The 20,710-nt window shown below is 44.0% G+C and overlaps 1 protein-coding gene across 2 annotated transcripts in view; it reads right to left on the reverse strand.

Moving 5' to 3' along the window:
- The window catches only part of LOC121585141 (alpha-1,6-mannosylglycoprotein 6-beta-N-acetylglucosaminyltransferase B-like), an 84,034-nt gene that overhangs the window by 20,923 nt on the left and 42,401 nt on the right, over positions 1–20,710 (reverse strand). For both annotated transcript variants that reach the window (XM_041901509.2, XM_041901510.2), the window contains 2 exons: positions 16,994–17,163; positions 4,289–4,420 (listed from right to left, as the gene is read on the reverse strand). In XM_041901509.2, coding sequence (XP_041757443.2) covers positions 4,289–4,420; positions 16,994–17,163 — 302 coding nt within the window. The remainder of the gene's footprint in view (positions 1–4,288; positions 4,421–16,993; positions 17,164–20,710) is intronic.

Genomic DNA, 20,710 nt, shown 5'->3' on the forward strand with positions numbered 1-20,710 from the left:
CCTCCTTCCTCTGCCCGGTCCCCCCACGGCTTTGAAAACTGCGGAGGCCCTTTTTACACACGTCTTCCGGCACTACGGGGTACCAGAGGATATAGTGTCTGACCGAGGTCCCCAGTTCATGTCAAAAGTCTGGAAGGCGTTCATGGAACGTCTGGGAGTCTCGGTCAGCCTGACCTCTGGGTTCCACCCTGAGAGAAATGGGCAGGTGGAACGGGTTAATCAGGATGTGGGTAGGTTCCTGAGGTCCTATTGCCAGGACCGGCCGGGGGAGTGGTCGGTGTTCCTGCCATGGGCAGAATATGCCCAGAACTCTCTCCGCCACTCCTCTACGAACCTAACGCCATTTCATTGTGTTTTAGGTTATCAACCGGTTCTGGCACAGTGGCACCAGAGCCAGACCGAAGCTCCTGTGGTGGATGACTGGTTTCGGCGCGCAGAGGAGATGTGGAACGCTGCCCATGTTCACCTCTTTCGTCAGAAGGCCAACGCTGACTGTCACCGCAGTGAGGCCCCCGTCTTTGTACCGGGGGATCGGGTCTGGCTCTCGACCCGGAATCTGCCCCTCCGCCTGCCCTGCCGGAAGCTGAGCCCGCGGTTTGTAGGGCCGTTCAAAGTCCTGAGGAGAATCAACGAGGTCACATATAGGTTATTACTCCCCCCTGATTACCATATCAACCCCTCGTTTCATGTGTCTCTCCTCAGGCCGGTGGTGGCTGGTCCACTCCAGGAGTCTGAGGTGCGGGAGGTCCCTCCACCTCCTTTGGACATCGAGGGGGAGCCGGCGTACTCTGTCCGGTCCATCCTGGATTCGAGGCGCCAGGTGGGGGGCCTTCAGTACCTCGTGGAGTGGGAAGGATATGGTCCGGAGGAACGGTGCTTGGTCCCGGTGAGGGATATGCTCGATCCCTCTCTGCTGAGGGACTTCCATCGTCGCCATCCGACTCGCCCTGCTCCGTGTCCTCTTGGCCGTCCCCGAGGCCGGTGTCGGAGCGCTGCTGGAGCTGCACGTCAAGGGGGGGGGGGGGTACTGTCACGAATTCAGCCGAGGCTGCCCCTCCTCCTTGCTCGGGCAGGTTTCGACGTTCGTCGTCACCGGCTTACTAGCCACTACCTCTCCATTTATCATCACTCATTTGTCTTGTCAATCACACACACCTGGTACTCATTCCCTCATTAGTCTGTGTATAAGTGTTCCATCTGCCCCCTTGTCCTTCGTGAGTGATCGTTCGTTGTGAGAGTGAGTAGGTATGCAGTCAAGGTTGATTTTCCCTTGTGCTAGTTTCATTCTGTCGCTATATGCGCTACATAATGGTACACTGAATAAACTCTTGATTTCGGTGTTTTACCTCCTGCGCCTGGCGCTCTGACTAAACATACTTTACATTGTTTGCGAGATCAGACATAATATCACTATAATCCGAGTGTTCATTTTCGGAAATTGCTTTCATTTTAGCGCATCTAATTTGTAAACATTTCAACTGTATTAAATTATTACTTTTTTTTTATTCCACCAAAAAAATGTACACCCATCAAAATAAAGTAATCTTTCTTGGGATGTAAGTGTCGAGACGGTGCGTTCAATCCCAGACGAAGCTTTAGTGTTCTTATCGATTCAACTAAAAGCCAATGTATCCCATTGAGCTCATTTCAGCCATTACCGGGGTGTGTTTGACAGGTCTTTACAAACATTTCCGTTGTCGTAACGTTAACGGGAAAAAAAACAACAGGCACAAGCAAGAGTATGAAAGAGTCACAGAAAGCAATCAATCCAGCGAGATTTAAGTGACAAGTGGATTTTGCATCCCTCAAACACAGGAAATAGATGGCTGAAAAAGACAGATCCTCAGGTGGGTGGGGCTACTTTTAGATTAGAAGAAAAGGAAGAAAAGAGGAAGGATGGGGAAAGGAAGCCATATGAGAATACTAAAAGGGTGAGTCGAGCACAGAGCATTGTTTTATCTCCCCACTTCATCAGCTCTGCATATCCAGACTGAAGGAATCAAGGGCTCTTATCAGATCTGGTTGATTTATCAATGTTTATCAAAGCAGTCTGGGGGCCTGCAGAGGAAATTTAATTATTAGCCTGCCAGACTGGGACAGTTGATATGCATCGGCAGTTGACAAGTGACCTTGTATTGACACTGATGGGAATCATTGGTTAATTATTTCAGCAGCTTGTACTGTCTGGGCCAGGACTGGGACAGAGGGTCTCATAAAAGAGTCTTATAGGACCTCAAAGTAATCCCACAGTCAGATTTTTCATGTGTCATCTATTCAAACATAATTCCATTGCTGCACGGATATCTGCCTGTAATGCAAATGATCCATGAGGCAAACACAATCATATTGGCATGTGGTCAGTCATCTTTATTAGGAGCTTCATTGTGTGATCGCAAACAATAGTGTGTGCACTACAAATATTGTGCTGTGTTTGCATGTCTATCACAGGAGGCTGCTGAGGGGAGAACGGCTCATAATAATAGCCGGAACGGCGCAAATGGAATGGCATCACACACCTGCAAACTATGTGTTTGATGTATTTGATACCATTCCACTATTTCCACTCCAGTCATTACAACGAGCCCGTTCTCCCCAATTAAGGTGCCACCAACCTCCTGTGGTCTCTATAATAATATTAGTGTGTGTGTGTGCGCGCCGCTTAGGGTTGGGCGGTATCCAGATTTGCATACCTTCATACCGTTCCTGTACCATACCGGGGTATACGGTATTACAGACAGTGCACACAAGGGCCGCTATTTCTTTCCAAACATACATTTGATCCAGGAGGGAATTGATTGTCTCTGCTGTAACCAAGAAGTTTGATCTTGCAGGCTAGCCACTTAGCTAGCAAGTTAGCAAACCAAATGCATAGCTGAAGCCCTGAGCTGGAGAAAATGTATTTGGCTCATCTTAGATAGTTAAAGGTAGACTGAGTGAAATTATGTTGCCATGAGCAGCATCGCGGATATTGCGATGAGCGAGATGCACAACTTCGCTTTTACACAGTCACACACAGCATCTGTGCATGTGAACAGGTTCGCTTCACACTTTTGTAACATGGTAGCCACGGGACAAAAACAGCAGAGAAGTTGAGACTCAAGCTTCAAAGCTCTTAATTGTTGCAGAAATTGACCAGTATGCTGTTTACTTTCTGCATCTACACCATATCGCTGTCTATCTTTAACTTAGTTTTAAGCAGTGGGGTAGCACGCCCCCCCCCCGCCCCGAACTTTAGGGTGCCCCAAAACCCACACAAAAATATATATACGGTATACCGCCCAAGTCTATTACATTTTAGTCATTTAGCAGACACTCTTATCCAGAGCGACTTACAGGAGCAATTAGGGTTAAGTGCCTTCACAATCCTATCACTTAAAATTGGCCTGCAATAACTAGGACCAATAATGACACTTTTTATTTGCTTAGTCGACACTTTGCGGGGCCTCGGGCAACTTCCTGTACATTGCAAAGTTCAAAATATATACAGAGAATTCAGGGGCTATAAGCGGTGCCATTTCTCCACTGTGCTACTTAACATTTCTATCAGTCAATCTGGGACTCATTATTTACCCAATTGATCGCTGTGTGAGCTGCTCTCATGCAGATTCCCCCTGGAAGCGCTTTGGTGACTCACAGGGGACCAACCAGCTGACCAAATACCAGCCAATAAGGGCAGCAGGCCAATAAGCCAATGATTAACCAGCACACCAGCAATTCCAGTAACAAAGAAACACACAGACAGTTTAACTTATACATCATGGACAAGTTTGTTCCTACTCCAGAAGGTAAGAGATGATATGGTGCATAGTACATTCCATGCCTACACACACAGTAAGCACATACCCACAAACACACATACAGTTGCGGTCAAATATTTTGGCACCTTTGCACAATTCACTATTTCTTCTAAAATATATATATTTTTTAAATATAATAATAAACACTTGGTGTTCACATGTGTATTTCCTTGATTTATAACTGCACAGGACCAAGAAAGAAACAAATCTAAACTGAAATTGCGATTTTTCTCTTTAAAAAAAAAAAATGGCCTGGACTAAATTATTAAACATTTTAATTAATTTTGTTGGAGGCGAGTGATTCTCGTTTTTGTGTAATCTCTCTCACCTGTGGTAAGTTGCAGGTGCCTACAAGGTAAACATTGCCATTCAGCCAGTTTTGAAAAGAGAAATCAGAACATTCCGCTCCATTGCACTCCATTGTAAAGTGCAAGGGTGCCAATATATTTAACCGCAACTGTATAAAAACACACATATAAAACCCCACTGACTTGTGCTTCCTCAGAGAGAGACCCATGTGCTGCCTCATCTGCTGCAGGCCGTGGTAGTCTGTGTAGATGAGGTCAAAGGGCAGAGGTCCTGTCAGGGGGCAGCTTCCTCTTCCAGGGGGTACCCCAAGAAACCTGCACACACACGGCACACACAGAAGCACGGCTTAGATACAGCAAACACATCACAACACCCTCACTGTACATATATCCACTGTCAATTTGAGAGGAATGTATATTAATAATCGACACTGAGAATAACAACAGACTTGGAAAATAAATACTACACATTGTCCAGTTCCCTATAATGTAAGTAAGACTGTATATCCACACAATGAAGGGAACAAGACACATTCTAGAAATTACAGTAAAAAGCAGCTGAAATACTCCTGCTGTAAAAAGCAGCTGAAATACTCTGTTCCTGTAAAAAGCAGCTGAAATACTATGTTGCTGTAAAAATCTGTCATGCCTAAAGTAAATCAATGGCCTCTTAAGGGGGGTGATTGTAATGCTCTGAAATGGCCTGGAAGTTTCCATAAATGTTGTGTGCCATCTCCCAAGTGGTGTGCGTGTGTGAGAGAGATGAGGAGCCCCAGCCATCAGAGCTCCCAGCTCTAGTCTATTCTCATCAACTAGATTTGTCTGGTGTAAGGGGAATGATACCAGAAGTCTGATAGGTGGAGGTGCAGAAATGGGTCAGCGAATGTTCCTAATTCAGCCATTTCTTTGCCACTCGCAATTAGTAGGGAAATGAAATAAAAGGTGTGTGTGTTGTCATGAGCAATAAAACAAGCAATGCATCTCAGCTCACCTCAAGAGGCCTAAGCTTTTTAGACTTTCCACACTAAAAACTGTATTGTCATGGAAGCAATCATTTGCTTGCCAAAATGCAAACAAACACAGTCTAAGTTTTGCTATTCAGCTAAGGAGCCTCAGATCAAGCCCCACACATACTGACATTAGTGCAGGATACAAGTTAAACATGTAAAGTGAGGTCTTGATTAATTCCTCCGGATTCCACTTTACAGAGTGGCTAGGTTTCTAATGTTGGAGTGTTCTTCAGATGCAGTGAGATTGCACTAGTCAGCAGCCAAAGTAATTGCTTCCCTTTGCTAGAGCCAAAGTTTCAGGAGGCTGTCAGAGACACAAAATGGCCCCTGCAATCAAACGGTTTTCAGCTGAATTATGTCTGCCTCTAAATTATAGGATATTCTGTGATTGCGCAGCAGACGGGAATATTGTCAACACTTTGCCTTTTTAAAGGGAGATGGACAGCCTCTGTGAAAGAGGAAATGTAATTGCAGGGGGAGACAGGGAGAGCAGTTCTGTAAATGACAAGGTATAAGCAGAGGTAAAAACAAGGGTAGCTAAAAGATTAGATGTTATCCACTTCAAAATTCAATGTAACTTATTTTTATACTATCGAACTAGTTGAGTTTGTTGAATAGTTGAATTTGACCCAGATCTGGTCGATGCATCACAACATTTTTGTCAATAATGTTCAGTCTGTACACAAAATCTTGTTGATAACATAGTAACCTGATTGCACAATTTCCAGGCTAAGTTGTATAGATCTATGTAGATGAAGGATGACAGTGTTTGTGTGACTCAACTGTGGTTGATTTAGATGCTTTGCTTAGGTGTGTGGTCTTCTGGATGTGTTCGTGCTCAGAGCTGTTCTAGCGGGGCTTTGCTATAACAGCAGAAAGGCTTTGACAGCTACTGTATAAACAGTGTGAATAAACAGACACAAACAGTCAACACACACCTGCAAATAAAAGCTATCGATCTTGCTTTTGTTCGCTCAACTGATTTAGTCAGAATTGCAAACTGGTGGAAACAGGCGCGGTAGAATGTTCCCCTGCAGTAGATTTGATAATGAGCAGAGAGTCTTTGTCAGCCATCACTGCTTTAGACTAGAGCTTCATCAGTCAATTGTATAAAAGGCTTACAAAAACAAAAAGGGCTCTTCTCTCGAGAGTGGTTTCAATTATCTTTGCCTGCACCTCACTCTCATGAATAGATAGCACTGGTCAAGCCACTTGAATGGATGTATGCCTGTGTGTGCATCCAAACAGCACCGAAACACAAGCCCTGTATACTTCACCTGACTGAAATTAATCTGATTTCAGTGTGGGCCTGCATAGTAACCCACAGACCTACAGTATAATCATACCCTGTGTCTGCCATTCAAATAACTCAACTTTGCCAGTTTGCATTTTTGTCTGGTAGTGTCATGTTTTACTATTGGAAATGAACACGTCAGGCTTAATTTCAAGCATGACTGCTCCTAAATGGGGTAATTTTCCCCCACTGTGGTCTACTGTGGCAAACTTTTACTCCCAAAATGGCAATGGCATGCCTCACCCTTCTGTGTGCGTGTGCGTGCGTGTGAGTGCGTGCATGCACAGAGGAATTTGCTCTGTATTTTATTAAGGACAGATATACTGTAGCAAAGACAGCATGGTCAATCTAATACACTTCCACAAGGGAAGTGAAGGAGCTGCGAGACATTGTCTGACCTTGAAAAGTTAGAGAAGTAATTGAACCTCACCATGGCTCGAGCAGTGGCATACATACCTTCCCTGGGGGCAGCAGTAGATTGAACAATATACAGCTTTCTATTATGACATGTAGTGTTTCTGACAGCAACCCACCGTACCTTGTGCCTTGTGTCATGTAAAAATCTTCCCAGCGTGAAAAAGTTTCCAATCGTTCTGATTGTGACGTCATGTTGTAAAATGTTGTACAGCGTGAACATTTTCCCAGTTGAAGAATTACCTTGGCGTTCTTAGGCACAGGTATGGTGGTCTGCTTGAAACATGTAGGTATTACAGACTGGGTCAGGAAGTGGTTGAAAATGTCAGTGAAGACACTTGCTAGCTGGTCAGTGCATGCTCTGAGTACGCGTCCTGGTAATCCGTCTGTGAATGTTAACGGCCTTGTGAATGTTAACCTGTTTAAAGGTCTTACTCACATCGGCTACGCAGAGTGTGATCAAATCAAATGTTATTTGCCACATGCGCCAAATACAACAGGTGTAGACCTTACAGTGAAATGCTTACTTACAAGCCCTTAACCAACAATGCAGTTTTAATAAAAATAAGTGTTAAGTAAAAAATAAAAAAAATATTTTAAGCAGGAATCAGGAGGCTTGAGTTATGGTCAGATTAGCCAAATGGAGGGCGAGGGAGAGCTTTGTATGCGTTTCTGTGTGTGGAGTAAAGGTGGTCTAGAGTTTTTATGCCTCTATTTGCACAGGTGACATGCTGGTAGAAATTAGGTAAGAAGGATTTCAGTTTTCCTGCGTTAAAATCACTGGCCACTAGGAGCGCCGCTTCTGGATGAGCATTTTCTTGTTTGCTTATAGCTCTATACAGCTCGTTAAGTGCGATATTAATGCCAGCATTGGTTTGTTGTGGTAAATAGACAGCTACAAAAAATATAGATACACTCTCTTGGTAAATAGTATGGTCTACAGCTTATCATGAGGTATTCTTATTTTTATTTTATTTTTAAAAAATTTCTAGGGGGTAGATCAGCTTTAATATTGCAGATAGATTGTAACTTCCATCAATGTAATTGTCTGCATCACTTCCAATCCCCCGTATATTTCTTTTCTTTTTTCCCCCCATATATACAGTGAGGGAAAAAGTATTTGATCCCCTGCTGATTTTGTACATTTGCCCACTGACAAAGACATGATCAGTCTATAATTTTAATGGTAGGTTTATTTGAACAGTGAGAGACAGAATAACAACAAAAATATCCAGAAAAACGCATGTCAAAAATTTTATAAATTGATTTGCATTTTAATGAGGGAAATAAGTATTTGACCCCTCTGCAAAACATGACTTAGTACTTGGTGGCAAAACCCTTGTTGGCAATCACAGAGGTCAGACGTTTCTTGTAGTTGACCACCAGGTTTGCACACATCTCAGGAGGGATTTTGACCCACACCTCTTTGCAGATCTTCTCCAAGTCATTAAGGTTTCGAGCCTGACGTTTGGCAACTCGAACCTTCAGCTCCCTCCACAGATTTTCTATGGGATTAAGGTCTGGAGACTTGCTAGGCCACTCCAAGACCTTAATATGCTTCTTCTTGAGCCACTCCTTTGTTGCCTTGGCCGTGTGTTTTGGGTCATTGTCATGCTGGAATACCCATCCATGACCCATTTTCAATGCCCTGGCTGAGGGAAGGAGGTTCTCACCAAAGATTTGACGGTACATGGCCCTGTCCATCGTCCCTTTAATGCGGTGAAGTTGTCCTGTCCCCTTAGCAGAGAAATACCCCCAAAGCATAATGTTTCCACCTCCATGTTTGATGGTGGGGATGGTGTTCTTGGGGTCATAGGCAGCATTCCTCCTCCTCCAAACACGGCGAGTTGAGTTGATGCCAAAGACCTCGATTTTGGTCTCATCTGACCACAACACTTTCACCCAGTTCTCCTCTGAATTATTCAGATGTTCATTGGCAAACTTCAGACGGCCCTGTATGTGCTTTCTTGAGCAGGGGGACCTTGCAGGTGCTGCAGGATTTCAGTCCTTCACGGCGGTGTTACCAATTGTTTTCTTGGTGACTATGGTCCCAGCTGCCTTGAGATCATTGGCAAGATCCTCCCATGTAGTTCTGGGCTGATTCCTCACCGTTCTCATGATCATTGCAACTCCACGAGGTGAGATCTTGCGTGGAGCCTCAGGCCAAGGGAGATTGACAGTTATTTTGTGTTTCTTCCATTTGCGAAAAATCGCACCAACTGTTGTCACCTTCTCACCAAGCTGCTTGGCGATGGTCTTGTAGCCCATTCTAGCCTTGTGTAGGTCTACAATCTTGTCCCTGACATCCTCGGAGAGCTCTTTGGTCTTGGCTATGGTGGAGAGTTGGGAATCTGATTGATTGATTGCTTCTGTGGTTAGGAGCACTCCCTTTAAGAGTGTGCTCCTAATCTCAGCTCGTTACCTGTATAAAAGACACCTGGGAGCCAGAAATCTTTCTGATTGAGAGGGGGTCAAATAATTATTTCCCTTATTAAAATGCTAATCAATTTATAATATTTTTGACATGTGTTTTTCTGGATTTTTTTGTTGTTATTCTGTCTCTCACTGTTCAAAAAACCTACCATTAAAATTATAGACTGATCATTTCTTTGTCAGTGGGCAAACATACAAAATCAGCAGGGGATCAAATACTTTTTCCCCTCACTGTATACACACACACACACACACACACACACACACACACCCTTTAAAAAAATATATATATATTTCCCTTTATTACTTTCCAACCCCACCATCCCCTCCCTAATTGGAGTAAACTAGTGAACAACAATGCTTAGGCCTCTACTTCATGCTTATACATACTATATACATTTTATGGACACAGTCACTAATTATATTTTGTTTGTTTTTACTCCTGAACTTCCTCCGATCATTTTCATGATGTCCATCTGGTATGCCTCTATATGCCATATCTTTCTAACTGTGCTCTTTCACAAAAGCTCACAATATATAACCTATATACTTATTATGGACACAGCATGTCTTACACTAGTTATCTTGTTATTAGTTGTTGTTATTAGTCCCATCCTTCAGCTCCATTCAACACCTCCCATCTATCTCTTAACACCATCCATATTGGATTTCTATTTGCCATTTATTTTTCAACTGTACTGTGATGTTTTACAAAAGTTCTGAACCTTTCTATTCTCATTGTTTCTACAGTTTGTGAATTGAAAATAAACATCTTTGCTAAAAGTATTATTATATTATTGATCGATTGACTATGACTTTTCAGATCACCCAGTAGTGCTATCTGCAGGGTCAGCTCCATGCAAATATTGCAATCCTTCAGCCATTCCTGGACCTGTGTCCAGAAACAAGCTACAAATGGACAGTACCAAAACTAATTATCTAATGATTCTGTATCTTCACAGCCAAATCTGCAGAGCTGGGAAGATTTGATCCCCCATACAAATAACATTATATTGGTAGCAATAATTTTATATAATCATTTAAATTGAAAAATTCTAAGTTTTGAATCCGGCATCGTTTTGCGTATCAATTCATAAACACTATGCCATGGAATCGGTACGTAAAAAATCTCTTCTCAACTATTTTGCAATCTATATGGGACGGCTGTCAATCTTTTGGTCCTTAAATGAAACTGGTAAACTTTATTTATCACAATTTTCTTTAACCAATTATGTTCTTTAATGCAAGTTCCTTACTTTTTCCTCCTTCATGAGGTATTCTTACTCAGGCGAGCAGAACCTTGAGACTTCCTTAATATTACAGATCGCGACACCAGCTGTTGTTAACAAAGAGACACGCACCTCCCCCCTTGAGCTTACCCAACACTGCCGTTCTGTCCTGCCGATGCATAGAAAAACCTGCTAGATGTATATTATCCATGTCCTAGTTCAGCCAAGACTCAGAGAAAGACAGTATATTACAGTTCTTCAGGTTCCGTTGATAGTATAGTCTCGAACGGAGCTCGTCCAGTTTGTTCTTCAGTGATTGTAGGTTTGCCAATAGAACATGTTTTAGAACGTATAAATAAATTATTTAAGGGATAAATTAGATAAAAGGTGCGGTGTGATAATGTGAGAACAAATGTATAATAATGACAAAGCAGTATGTGACTCCATGAGGCAGTATTGCACACAAATGCACTAAATCTGCTGTGTTCAGGGCTTTAATTGGATATATGAAAATCCCTGCAAACTTGGAGAGGAGAACAGGGGGATTACATTTGCAGTTATGGAGCTGAAAATGAGCAGCAGTTGAATAAAAAGCAACACATGCAAGCACGTGCACACGAGTCTGACGCACACACTAGAGGAAAGATATCTGGGGCTGACAGTCCTGCTGTGAGTTCGGCAGGAGAGGGAGAGAGTAGGTGAAGAAGGGGGGAGGGAGGGAGAGAGAAGGAGCGGAAGAAGAGAGGAGGGGAGGATGAACTGGCACCCCATGAGAAAAGCACCAGCCACATGCTCCAGGCCATCTTGGTGTATCCCACTGAGTGGACTGGCCACCTGCACCGTGCTGCCAGAGAACCTTAGACTTCTGCTCAGCTACAGTATATCTAACAGAGAGGCGGGAGTCAGACGGTGAGGAGAATTGGCCGTGGCAGATGCCGTGCCACATTCACAGGAAGGAGGCCGGGGAGGGGACATGGGGTGCAAAGGGCTCAGTGTGGAAGAAAATAAATGGGCAGAGAGAGGGTAGTGCCAGCGTGGAGACCTGCTTGCCAGAGCGGAGCCTGGCATACTAATGAGCCAGTTGAGAGAGTGGGGTATAAGAGATTCAGATGGTGCCTCTGTCAACAACAAAAGCACAGCTTCCTCTTAAGGTGGAAAACCCACTTTTCCGCAATTTTATTCACTGATTGCTTATTGTTAGTGTTGAATTTTGACCGCCCACTTTTTGGCTCTCTGTGCAGTCAGTCCTGTGAGTCAAAACCTCAATGTGGAGAAGATTGAGTGGAGCTAGCAGATACCACTGCAGCTCTGTGGATGTGTAGGCTACTGGATCAATGAACTGTGTTTGGGCTCTCCTGCTCCATGTCTACTGCAGTATATATATACAGTATATAACGGGTGTTCATATTTGGTCCTATTTTTCAAAATACAGGGTGTGTCCAATTAAATGTCACAATGTTCAAGTGGAACAAATCACAGAGCAATGTTACAATGTACAATACAGCATATGGTAGAGGAAACTGGCAGCGATTGCAATATATTGCATCCATATGTTGTTTACTGTAGTGATACAAACTGACAGAAAACTGACATGCAACCTTGTCAGAAACGCGCCATATAGTCCTTTGGTCTCAATCTCATTTAGGCATCACGCTACGACTCTTGGATGAAGTTGAATCCCTCTCGCTGCAGTTAAATCATGTCACATGATTCTATGATATTATCTTGACGTGACCCAAATGCTTTGATCAATGCAAGCGATAAAAATCTGCTCTCAACTCTGATTCTGCTGCGCACTGCAACATATTGTAAACACACAGCAGTCTATTTTTAACAGTGCTACTTTAGTTTGGCTTCTCAAAGCAGAGAAACAAAAGCACATGATTGGAAAGGCTGGAGGGTGAGAGAGTGCTGTAGCACTTGCAGGCACACACACAGCAGCCCCCATTCTGGAAGCCTAATAAGCCTCAAAGGGTGATTTGATAGGGGTAAAACGACAGGGAGAGTTATGTTTCTTAGTGCCTCCTTCCCAGACACATAGTAGCTATGCTCTTATCGATGCTAGGAGAGGGGATGTTGTGGCCACAATCGCTGATTCCAGATCAGTTTGAACCCACTCGTCATTTATTGCACGGCTCTATCATGCTTCTGATTGCATGCCCTGCACGCACCCCACACCTGGAGTTCCAGGTCTCAGGCAGCCTCTGGAACTGCCGTTCTGCTGCCAACAAAGCTGACTTCATCCCAGCCTATGCTAACCTCCAGTCCCTCGACTTCCTGGCGCTGACGGAAACATGGATTACCACTGAAAACACTGCTACTCCTACTGCTCTCTCCTCGTCTGACCATGTGTTCTCGCATACCCCGAGAGCATCTGGTCAGAGGGGTGGTGGCACAGGAATCCTCATCTCTCCCAAGTGGACATTCTCAATTTTTCCCCTAACCCATCTGTCTATCTCCTCATTTGAATTCCATGCTGTCACAGTCACTAGCCCATTTAAGCTTAATATCCTTGTCATCTATCGCCCTCCAGGTTCCCTTGGAGAGTTCATCAATGAGCTTGACAAGTTCCTTTCCTGAGGATGGCTCACCCCTCACAGTTTTGGGGGATTTCAACCTCCCTATGTCTACATTTGACTCATTTCTCTCTGCCTCCTTCTTTCCACTCCTCTCCTCTTTTGACCTCACCCTCTCACCGTCCCCCCCTACTCACAAGGCAGGCAATACGCTTGACCTCATCTTTACTAGATGCTGCTCTTCTACTAATCTCACTGCAACTCCCCTCCATGTCTCCGACCACTACTTTGTTTCCTTTTCTCTCTCGCTCTCCTCCCACACTACTCACTCTGCCCCTACACAGATGGTAATGCGCCGCCGCAACCTTCGCTCTCTCTCTCCCACTACCTCTCTCCTCTTCCATCCTATCATCTCTTCCCTCTGCTCAATCCTTCTCCCTCCAATCTCCTGATTCTGCCTCCTCAACCCTCCTCTCCTCCCTTTCTGCATCCTTTGACTCTCTGTGTCCCCTATCCTCCCGGCCGGCTCGGTCCTCCCCTCCAGCTCCGTGGCTTGATGACTCATTGCGAGCTCACAGAACAGAGCTCCGGGCAGCTGAGCGGAAATGGAAGAAAACTAAACTCCCTGCCGACCTGGCATCTTTTCACTCCCTCCTCTCTACATTTTCTTCATCTGTTTCTGCTGCTAAGGCCACTTTCTACCACTCTAAATTCCAAGCATCTGCCTCTAACCCTAGGAAGCTCTTTGCCACTTTTTCCTCCCTGCTGAATCCTCCCCCCCTTCAAGAGAGCGAGAGTCGCTCCCCTTCTCAAAAAACCAACACTCGATCCCACTGATGTCAACAACTACAGACCAGTATCCCTTCTTTCTTTTCTTTCCAAAACTATTGAGCGTGCCGTCTTTAGCCAACTCTCTTGCTATCGCTCTCAGAATGACCTTCTTGATCCAAACCAGTCAGGTTTCAGGACTGGTCATTCAACTGAGACTGCTCTTCTCTGTGTCACGGAGGCTCTCCGCACTGCTAAAGCTAACTCTCTCTCCTCTGCTCTTGTCCTTCTAGACCTGTCTGCTGCCTTTGATACTGTGAACCATCAGATCCTCCTCTCCACCCTCTCCGAGCTGGGCATCTCCGGCGCGGCTCACTCCTGGATGGCGTCCTACCTGACCGGTCGCTCCTACCAAGTGGCGTGGCGAGAAGCTGTCTCCGCACCACGTGCTCTCACCACTGGTGTCCCCCAGGGCTCAGTTCTAGGCCCTCTAGGACAGCGGAGTCACTCACCACCTTCCGGAGACATTTGAAACCCCACCTCTTTAAGGATTACCTGGGATAGGATAAAGTAATCCTTCTACCCCCCCCCCCCCCCAAAAAAAAATTGTAAAGTGGTTTTCCCACTGGCTATAGGGTGAATGCACCAATTTGTGAGTCGTTCTGGATAAGAGCGTCTGCTAAATGACGTAAATGTGCCCTTGAGCAAGGCACTTAACCCTAATTGCTCCTGTAAGTCGCTCTGGATAAGAGCGTCTGCTAAATGACTAAAATGTAATGTAAATGTAATGATTGGACTCGTGCTAAGGGTTCAAATTATGTATGTTCCTCATATTGTGGAATCACGCAACAGAAACGCAACGCAACAGAAAAGCGGGCTACCATTAATCATGAAAGTTAACAGATGAAACAGTCCTTGGAGTCTGGGTGAATATTAGTCTTTTACAGCTGTTTTTCTGTGCGAAGGAGGACTTCATGAATCTGGCTGCATGCAAAGGAGCTTCCTCCTCTCTGTCCAGAAACATCACTGAAAATATATACGAAAGCATCTTAGTTAAGCATCTGCAGGCAATGCGAGCCAGAAGCTTATACAGAGAAAAAAAGACTCCAGCTAAAGTAGCGAGTGGAACGAAGATGTCTGAATAAAAAAAATATCTTTATGAAAAAAGAGAGCCAGGGGACTAGTCCATAGAGCTGGCAGGGGGAACGGAAGTGACAAATTAGAAACAATTACAACGACAAGCCAACTGCTTGGTTTCATCCAAACCACCAGGTACTGTCGCTACTACTAATCTACATCTATCTTCGATTAGTAGTAGCTACAGTACCTGGTGGTTTGGATGAAACCAAGCAACCCATGGTCTGCAAAACAACAATATCAACCATCGTCCTCTCATAACAGCCAATGCAGACCATGGGATATTAGGATGACACGTTTCCCAGGCTGAGTGGGGGAGATAGGAGGATGAAATCTAAATAGATCTGTGGGAGCGCAACCCACATAACGATCTGTCAACTTAATAGTGAGAGAGAGAGAGAGAGAGAGAGAGAGAGAGAGGGAGGTAGAGATGGAGAGAAATGTCCTATTTTCCTATTCATTAATGGTCCTGGAAAGGGATTTATTGGACATTCAGCATCTCTTTTACTGGCCAATTTGAGAAGATAGGATCATAAGAAAAGAGTGGGAAGCGTCTCTTTAATGTACTACGTCTCTTTTCTCTCTGTGAGAAAAAGGGGGAAATGGTCTGTCTGATAAATCCAATAGGCTCCAATTTCAACCTTCCATTATATTTTCTCTAAGGCTGCACATTCCATTTCCTGATAAATAGAGAGCTGCATGGGCCTTATAGTAGGCCATCACATTCACATATCCCAAATATACCAATAAACAAACAAACACACTAGAACACATGCACACTCAAACACGCACGCAAACAAAGAGCATTTTAACCTTTGGAAACAGAGCCAACCTTGGCTTTAGCACAGCTCCAATTCATTCCTGATTGACAATTACTGTCAGAGTCTCATGCGGTTTCATCAACATTCACAAGACACATTCCCTGTGGTGACTGAATGCAGTAATTCAATACTCCATGACACCAATTAGTGAGGTAAATAATAGCGTGGGCAGTAGAGGCAGAATCCCATCCGCTCTCACTGATCTCTAGTCTACTCTTATCAAAGACCCTTTTCTTCACAAGCTGCAATTTGAGATCACAGGGTAGCTCTAAGTCATCAGTGCAGCTCTAACTCTGACGCTCCCCCACAGTGAGGAATATGTGTTCAATAACAGAAGCAACATCATATGCTGCTGCCTGTCCAATTTGTCTCAGCCTCATGTCGGCACTGGCAGGAATCGACAATATCCGATATCACCAGGTCGACTTAAACACTGCAATTTTGACCAGGCCGCGTGAAGCTGGGAAAGGTAGAAAGATAAAAGGAGAGAGAATGGTAGAGGCAGGGACTGAGTCCTCCAAGACCTTTATGGCATTTACTCCCAGATTGATCCATCTGCTCTCTTAACTCCAGCAGTCACACCTGGCCGGTTTGAAAATCAATAGTGTTATCTTTTCAGATGGATAAATAAAGCCTTGGTTAGACCGGATGCTGCTCTGTGGCCCAGCCAGACGCTGCTATCAGTCTGGGGTCGGTGAGCTGGAAGAGGAACACATAAACACTGTCTGTCTGTCTGTCTGGAACTCCAGTCCATAGGGAGACAGGAGGCTCCAAATGTGACCAAACACACTGTGTGGGAATGAACCCTGAGATGGGCTGCCTTATATATAGCTACACATCACCTAAGAAAGGTAAGACAGTTTAAATAGAGAGGTTTGAGTGTTTATAAGGTATGTATGACAAGAGTGCCAGAGAAATAAGCTTGTTTGTTCAGTTGTCAAATGTGTGTGCAAAAACAGCTCAAAGTGGGAAAAATATCATGATGTCACAACAAACATCACATGACTCTCAATAAATATATGTCACAGGACTAGAGCATGCATGGTGATGAGGGGATTAAGAATTGACATAACAGTTAGAATGGCCACAGCACGGTTCTCCCTGGAGCTGTCCATGGTGCTGAAAAAGCCCTCTCTCATGCATGACTTCATACACTCTGAGCCAGAGGAAGAAGTTCCGAACCACTAGGCTCAGTCTGACCACTGTGATAGGTCCCATCCTTACATAAAGATATAGACATAGATAGAATATGACATCGTGACTCACCCCTGCAGCTCCTTGAGCGAGACAGAGATCTTGAGGTTGTGTCCCAGGACGTGCAGGGCTGTGAGGATGTCGGCCCACTGGACCATCTCCCCCAGGGGACCTCCCTTCAGGACCTTGGGGCTGAACACGTCCCCTGCCTCCTCTGTCAGGAAGCCCACGTGCACCAGGATCTGAGAGAAAACCAGAGGGTTGAGGGGTTAGAACCATAGGATTGAATAGTTTCCAGTCTCATCCTGATGAGCTCCCAACTAATATGACTGATCAATTGTGATTTATTGTTCTGCTTTTGTGAAGAGTGGATGCAACATATGTCATCACAAATGCCTTGCCATGACCAGGCAAAGTGCCTCAACAGGCCCCCTGCATCTATGATGCCAGTGAATCCTCATGTCACTGCAGTGGCAGGGTACTCATGCCAACCACACAATACTTGTCACATCACCATAACTACATTAAATAACAGACACTGCAGTACTTCCTTTTCAAATGACTACAAAAGGAATTGGATGTTTTAAAAGTTGTGTCTACAGCAATTTTGCCTTTATGAAAGTTCAGTTCAGTGCAGCGTAGAGAGAAAAATCAAGGTTGCAGACAGAGAGGGGAGGAGAGAGACAGGTGGGGTAGACAGCTGCTGTCTAGTTCCACTCCTCCGTGAAGTCTCCCTTCAATGAGTCTATTTCCATCAGCTGATTATCGCTCTCTCATCTGCGTTTTCACAGCAGCACAGCCATTCCTCCCCGTCTGTTTTCTAAACACGGTTCTGTCCTCTCTGAGAGCTGCTGCAGCCAAGCCCAGAGGGGCCAGTTAATGGACAGTAACCATTACTGTCAAACACACCATTAAAAAGAACAAAGAGACTCTTCTTTTTGTTTTGGTTCTGTCCATTTGTAGCTTGTTTTTGGACACAGGTCCAGGAATGGCTAAAGGATTGCAATATTTACCTGGAACTAACCTTGCAGATAGCATTACTGGGTGATCTGAAAAGTCATAGTCAATCAATCAATAATATAATAATACTTTTAGCAAAAATGTTTATTTTTAATTCACAATCTGTAGAAGCAATGAGAATAGAAAGGTTCAGAACTTTTGTAAAACATCACAGTACGGTTGAAATATATATGGCAAATAGAAATCCTATATGGATGGTGTTAAGAGATAGATGGGAGGTATTGAATAGAGTTGAAGGATGGGACTAATAACAAATAACAACAAATAATAACAAAGATAGCTAATAATGTAAGCATACTGTGTCCATAATAAGTATATAGGTTGTATGTTGGGAGCTTTTGGGAAAGAGCACAGTTAGAAAGATATGGCATTTAGAAGCAAACCGGATGGACATCATGAAAATGATCGGAGAGGTTGAGAGTAGAAGTTCAGGAGCATAAAATATATATATAGAATTATTGTAAAATTAACTCTGTCCATAAGGTGTAGATAGTAAGTATAGACCGGAAGTAGAGGCCTGGGCGTTGTTGTTCACTAATTTACTCCAAGTAGGGAAAGGATGGTGGGGTTGAAAAGTAATAAAGGGGAATATATATATAAAAAAACATGGGGGATTGGAAGTGATGCAGACAATTACATTGATAGAAGATACAATCTATCTGCAATATTAAGCTGATCCATTCCCCCCCCCAAAAAAATAAAAAAAATAAAAATAAAAAAACATTTAAAAAAATTTAAATAAAAAAATATATGTATAAAAAAAAGACTCTTCTTTTTGGAGGCTGATCAGCGAACAGGCTTGGGAAGGATGCTGTGTGTTGACAACGCTGGTGCTGGCTTATCCAAGCCAATTGTTCTCTAAAGAGAGACTAAAAGAAAAGAAGAATCCTATTTATATACGTTCTGAAAGCATCTCTTGGCCAAAGACCAAACTCTGTTGGCCTGCTTTCCCAAAGCAAGGCAATACAAAACGTACACCTATCAATCACTGCGTCTCATGTTCACTCAGGCGTTTGAAGTTATGAGCCTCTTTTTAACTAGAGAAGGATTAAAGGAGTGGGGTTCGCACAAAGAGAATTCTCGGAGTGGTAAACTCAAAGAATACTGCAGTCAATCTATACCTTTTCCAGCCTTGGTTTTGTGAATAATTCAAGCTTCAAGTTTTTAACGTCGCGAGCACAAGTACAGTGAAATGCCTTTCTTGCAAGCTCCAAATCCAACAGTGCAGTAATCAATATCAATGTAGCACTAAAAATAACATAAGGTAGAACAGAAACCCATGAGAAATAAAAATAAGAAGAACATGAGAAAGTATGAAGCTATATACAAGGTCAGTACCATATTTACAATGTGCAGGGATACTGGGGTGATACAGGTACAGTGAGGGAAAAAAGTATTTGATCCCCTGCTGATTTTGTATGTTTTCCCACTGACAAAGAAATGATCATTTCATATCATTTTAATGGTAGGTTTATTTGAACAGTGAGAGACAGAATAACAACAAACAAATCCAGAAAAACGCATGTAAAAAACTTTATAAATTGATTTTCATTTTAATGAGGGAAACAAGTATTTGACCCCCTCTCAATCAGAAAGATTTCTGGCTCCCAGGTGTCTTTTATACAGGTAACGAGCTGAGATTAGGAGCACACTCTTAAAGGGAGTGCTCCTAATCTCAACTTGTTACCTGTATAAAAGACACCTGTCCACAGAAGCAATCAATCAATCAGATTCCAAACTTTCCACCATAGCCAAGACCAAAGAGCTCTCCAAGGATGTCAGGGACAAGATTGTAGACCTACACAAGGCTGGAATGGGCTACAAGACCATCGCCAAGCAGCTTGGTGAGACGGTGACCACAGTTGGTGCGATTATTCGCAAATGGAAGAAACACAAAAGAACTGTCAATCTCCCTCGGCCTGGGGCTCCATGCAAGATCTCACCTCGTGGAGTTGCAATGATCATGAGAACGGTGAGGAATCAGCCCAGAACTACACGGGAGGATCTTGTCAGTGATCTCAAGGCAGCTGGGACTATAGTCACCAAGAAAACAATTGGTAACACACTACGCCGTGAAGGACTGAAATCCTGCAGCGCACACAAGGTCCCCCTGCTCAAGAAAGCACATATACAGGCCTGTCTGAAGTTTGCCAATGAACATCTGAATGATTCAGAGGAGAACTGGGTGAAAGTGTTGTGGTCAGATGAGACCAAAATCGAGCTCTTTGGCATCAACTCACCGTGTTTGGAGGAGGAGGAATGCTGCCTATGACCCCAAGAACACCATCCCCACCGTCAAACATGGAGGTGGAAACATTATGCTTTGGGGGTGTTTTTCTGCTAAGGGGACAGGACAATTTCACCGCATTAAAGGGACGATAGATGGGGCCATGTACCGTCAAATCTTGGGTGAGAACCTCCTTCCCTCAGCCAGGGCATTGAAAATGGGTCGTGGATGGGTATTCCAGCATGACAATTACCCAAAACACACGGCCAAGGCAACAAAGGAGTGGTTCAAGAAGAAGCACATTAAAGTACTGGAGTGGCCTAGCCAGTCTCCAGACCTTAATCCCATAGAAAATCTGTGGAGGGAGCTGAAGGTTCGAGTTGCCAAACGTCAGCCTCGAAACCTTAATGACTTGGAGAAGATCTGCAAAGAGGAGTGGGACAAAATCCCTCCTGAGATGTGTGCAAACCTGGTGGCCAACTACAAGAAACGTCTGACCTCTGTGATTGCCAACAAGGGTTTTGCCACCAAGTACTAAGTCA

The sequence above is a fragment of the Coregonus clupeaformis genome, chromosome 7 (assembly GCF_020615455.1).
Source record: "Coregonus clupeaformis isolate EN_2021a chromosome 7, ASM2061545v1, whole genome shotgun sequence".
Taxonomy (NCBI): Eukaryota; Metazoa; Chordata; class Actinopteri; order Salmoniformes; family Salmonidae; genus Coregonus; species Coregonus clupeaformis.